The sequence below is a fragment of the Chiloscyllium plagiosum genome, chromosome 5, assembly GCF_004010195.1.
Source record: "Chiloscyllium plagiosum isolate BGI_BamShark_2017 chromosome 5, ASM401019v2, whole genome shotgun sequence".
NCBI classification, from domain to species: Eukaryota; Metazoa; Chordata; class Chondrichthyes; order Orectolobiformes; family Hemiscylliidae; genus Chiloscyllium; species Chiloscyllium plagiosum.
In genome coordinates, this window is record NC_057714.1 from 60,988,659 (window position 1) to 60,992,606 (window position 3,948).

The window sequence follows — 3,948 nt, forward strand, 5'->3', positions numbered from 1 at the left end:
GAAGGATGTAAGTGCATTGGAGGCAATTCAGTGGGTTTACTCAAATTGATACCTGAATTGAGCAATATTTCTTCTGAGGAAAGATTGAACAGACTGAACTTGTTTTGTTTAGAAGAATGAGGGTTAACTTCCTTGAAGTGTATGCGATCCTGAAAAGCCTTGACATGATGAATTCATTCAGTTTCTGAACTGGTCTGCTATTTTCCGCACGATGAAGAAGCTCTCCATCGTGGCAAAATGCACACCGCAGTGTATCATCTTTCTGTGAGTGTAAGAAATAATCAGAAAAGCTGAGAGCAACATCACTCATTCCAAAAGTACTAGCTTATTTCTCCTTCCCTTTATTGTGTGTTCATCCATTTGTGTATTATCGTAAGGAAACTATTAAAAATGAAAGGAGCCAGATCTTTGATTGCCCCTTGAACTTTTTGCACTTCTACACACTTTCAACCACTCAGTACATTTAAAATAAAATAAGTATTTCACAAACAGAAATAGACAAAAGTACAGAGCCCCCAAAAGCAAAATACTTCGCTTTCACCTTTGCACCAACACTATTATGTGGGTGGGATGGGGTGCACAGGGATTCCCTGCAGCACAAAATTTAAAGTATTGAATTTCCTGGGCTGCTGGAAGCAGAGCTCCAAAGAGAAATGCTTTGTTCAGATAAGCTCTAGGTCATTCCAGGAGAATTGGTAACCCTTGAAATAATGAGCACCTAGAAGGGATTTTTTGGATACACCAACTAAAACAAAAACTTGGGATTATTTAAGAAACCGTTCAGATCCATTGTAGAGAGCATTATAAATTGCAGGATATGCTGAAAGGTTTTTCTCATCTGTATATATTTTATGATCATAATATTCAAAAGAAGCTTACGTGTGATTTTGATACTTTCCTGCAATATTCGGATTGCAGATGTGGTGAAACCTTTGTTTTAAAACAATTTTGAGTCATAGTACTTTAACTGCCATGCCAATCAAATTGACCTTGCGCTCGCTCGCAAATGAGCGCGCACACACACACAGCGTTTTATGACCCCAAGCAACTTTATTCCTTAACCCTTCAAAAATTTTTAATTCGAAAAATATTATGCCATGTCTCAGCTGGGGTGGTGACAAACAGCTGATTGCTTATACAGTTCATTCTTTGAAACTATAAGGTTCCTTTGACTTCAGGCTTGATTAAGCCCTTCAGGCACTATTAACTGTCCCTCCTGGGATGTTGTTTTATGTGATGGATTTTTTCCCAAATCCTGTTTAAACAATCTGTTTCCTAGCTTTCCTCTGCAGCAGTTGAACACTTGCTTGCATTTTTGCGTTGCTAGATACATTTTTTTAATGGCTGGAGAAAAATTATAGTTTGATATTGAGCTTAACAATCCATTCAGTGGCTTTAGCTGATGCAGTGAGGGTGATGGACTGACCTAAATGATTGTAATCACAATTTGAGTTGTTTATGTGTTTTACATGTGTGGTCATACCTTCCCTGACCTGGCCTCAACTGGCCAACACTTGTCCTGGTGTTCCATGGGAAGTTGAAACCTGGGACTTCAGTGCGCTCAATACGTGACAGCAGCTGGCTATTCCACCCCCTCCAAAAATTGCCAAATCATTAGGCAAAATTCACTGATGGGAGTGACCAACGGAAGAAAAACCACTTAAAACAAACTCACTAGTGAACTATCAGCAGTAAATGTGGGAGAGAATAGCAAGAATCAAGGTAGTGGGGTGATGATGGGGGTATTCTAAGGCTGAGGGTGAGTGATCTAAATTAGAATAAGGTGTGGACTGGCAACGAGGGCCTCAAGTCAGAGAGGTGAGGGATCCAAGAGTGGGAGAGCTGATAGCCTGGGATCAGTTTAAGGGTCTGAGGACTTTAAACACCTATCAAATTGCTGGGAACAGATTGAGAGATAAAGGAGTCCGGGTAAAGGCAGGGGGGATTGGTGAGAGAAAGCAATGGGAAGGTGAGATAGTCCACAAAGGCTTGGGGAGGCTACAAGGAGGATAGGAAAAAGAGGAAGGCCACAAGGGACTTTGGAGGAAGAAGGATGCTACAAAGGGTTGGGGAGAGACAGGCTGAAACGCAAGTGTGACAGAGTTTGGAAAGGAGAAAACAGTTTCAGATCTGTCAACAAAGTGAACACAACTAACTAAGAAGGCCTGAAGTCATTGAAGCAATAAATTACTTTGAAATGAATTTGTAATCTCTGTCATAATGTTGCATATGTTCAGCAGCTACTATACAAAAATGCAATGAATGTCAAGTATTAAATTTAAATCTGGTCAGATTGGGATCTGAGGTACAGTTACAAAGTAAAAGTAGTAACTACCTGTTTCCTAGATTTCCTCTGCAGCAGTTGAACACTTGCTTGCATTTTAGAGTTGCTAGCTGCATTTTTTTTATGGCTGGGGAAAAATTATAGTTTGATATTGAGCTTAACAATCAATTGCTGTGACCTCACCAATCTGAAAGATATGTTTAGGGTGATGGCCTTTTGTGCGTTAGAAGTGCATGTAAGTTATTTTGGAAATCTCTTTTGCTAACTTACATCTACTATGTTGTGCCAATTTAAATACTGTGGTGTATAGAAAATTTCCTTTTGTGTTGTAGCTTTAATGGAGGATTGATGACTATAATGGATCTTAATGAGTACTTTTAAATCTGCTTCTGTAAGAATCCAAACGGCGCCACATGTCCACACAAACGCAGAAAGTAATGCTGCAGCGAGACTGCACCTCCTAATAAAGGAGTTTGTGAGAATGATAACATAGCCCCTGAAAACCAAGAAGTGGCTCTGAAAACCAAAATGTAGGCCTCGAGAGGAACCCTTTAACAAAATAAATTATTATACATCCTGGATTTACAACAGATCAGTTACCAGGTTCCTATTGCAGGACCAATCTTGGAGCTAATGCTGTCAATAATGCAACCAGACTCTTGCATTTGGGCTCCCAACGATTAAAAACCCACATGAAAATGGATTCTTTAGGGACAACAAAGCCAAGAAATAGGGCTGGCAACAAGAATATAACAGCTCAATGCTAAGACCTACCCTCAGTAAAACATGGCTATTTACAAAAGAATCCTTGACAAGAATATGAACATAAGTTACTTATGATATTTTCTGGATCAATCCAGCCATCGAGCATACTTTCCTTGTTACCATTGTAAGCAGGTGTAGCAAGCCCTTTGGCCTAGCCACCTAAATCAAGAAATATTGCAAGACAAGAACATTGGAAATTAGAATAGGAAACTGCAAAGTTATGGGAAAATATGAGATGGCTAGGATGGTTTTCTGCTGTGAGTGAATGACTGGACAATCTGTTAATGAATTCAGACAACTGTAAACAGAGCTGAAAAATGTGTTGCTGGAAAAGCACAGCAGCTCAGGCAGCATCCAAGGGGCAGGAGAATCGACGTTTCGGGCATAAGCCCTTCTTCAGGAATGAGGAGGGTGTGCCAAGCAGACTAAGATAAAAGGTAGGGAGGAGGGACTTGGGGGAGGGGCGTTGGGAATGCAAGAGGTGGAAGGAGAATGAAAGATCAGTCCTCAGCAGAGGCCTCACCTTTATCCCCCTACGCTCCCGGATTAGTTCAACACGCGGCAAGACATCGAACAATACCTCCGCCACCTTTGCCTCCGCGCCTACTTCTTCAACCAGGATTCTCGCCCACCCTCTGACATCCCCCTCTCCCGCATCCAACACACCCCATCCACCTGGACACCCCGTGCTGGCCTCTTACCCGCCCTCGATCTTTTCATAGCCAACTGCCGCCGCAACATTAACCGCCTCAACTTGTCTACCCCTCTTACCCACTCCAACCTCTCATCATCGGAACATGCAGCCCTCCACTCCCTCCGTTCTAACCCCAACCTCACTATCAAACTGGCAGACAAGGGAGGCGCGGTAGTAGTTTGGCGCACCGACCTTTACACCACTG

The 3,948-nt window shown here is 42.0% G+C and overlaps 1 protein-coding gene across 1 annotated transcript in view; it reads left to right on the forward strand.

The window, feature by feature from the left end:
- Positions 1–211: 211 nt before the first annotated feature.
- Positions 212–3,948, forward strand: part of blvra (biliverdin reductase A) — a 37,870-nt gene continuing 34,133 nt past the window's right edge. The window contains exon 1 of the mRNA XM_043691008.1: positions 212–264. Within this exon, the coding sequence (XP_043546943.1) occupies positions 212–264 (53 nt within the window). The remainder of the gene's footprint in view (positions 265–3,948) is intronic.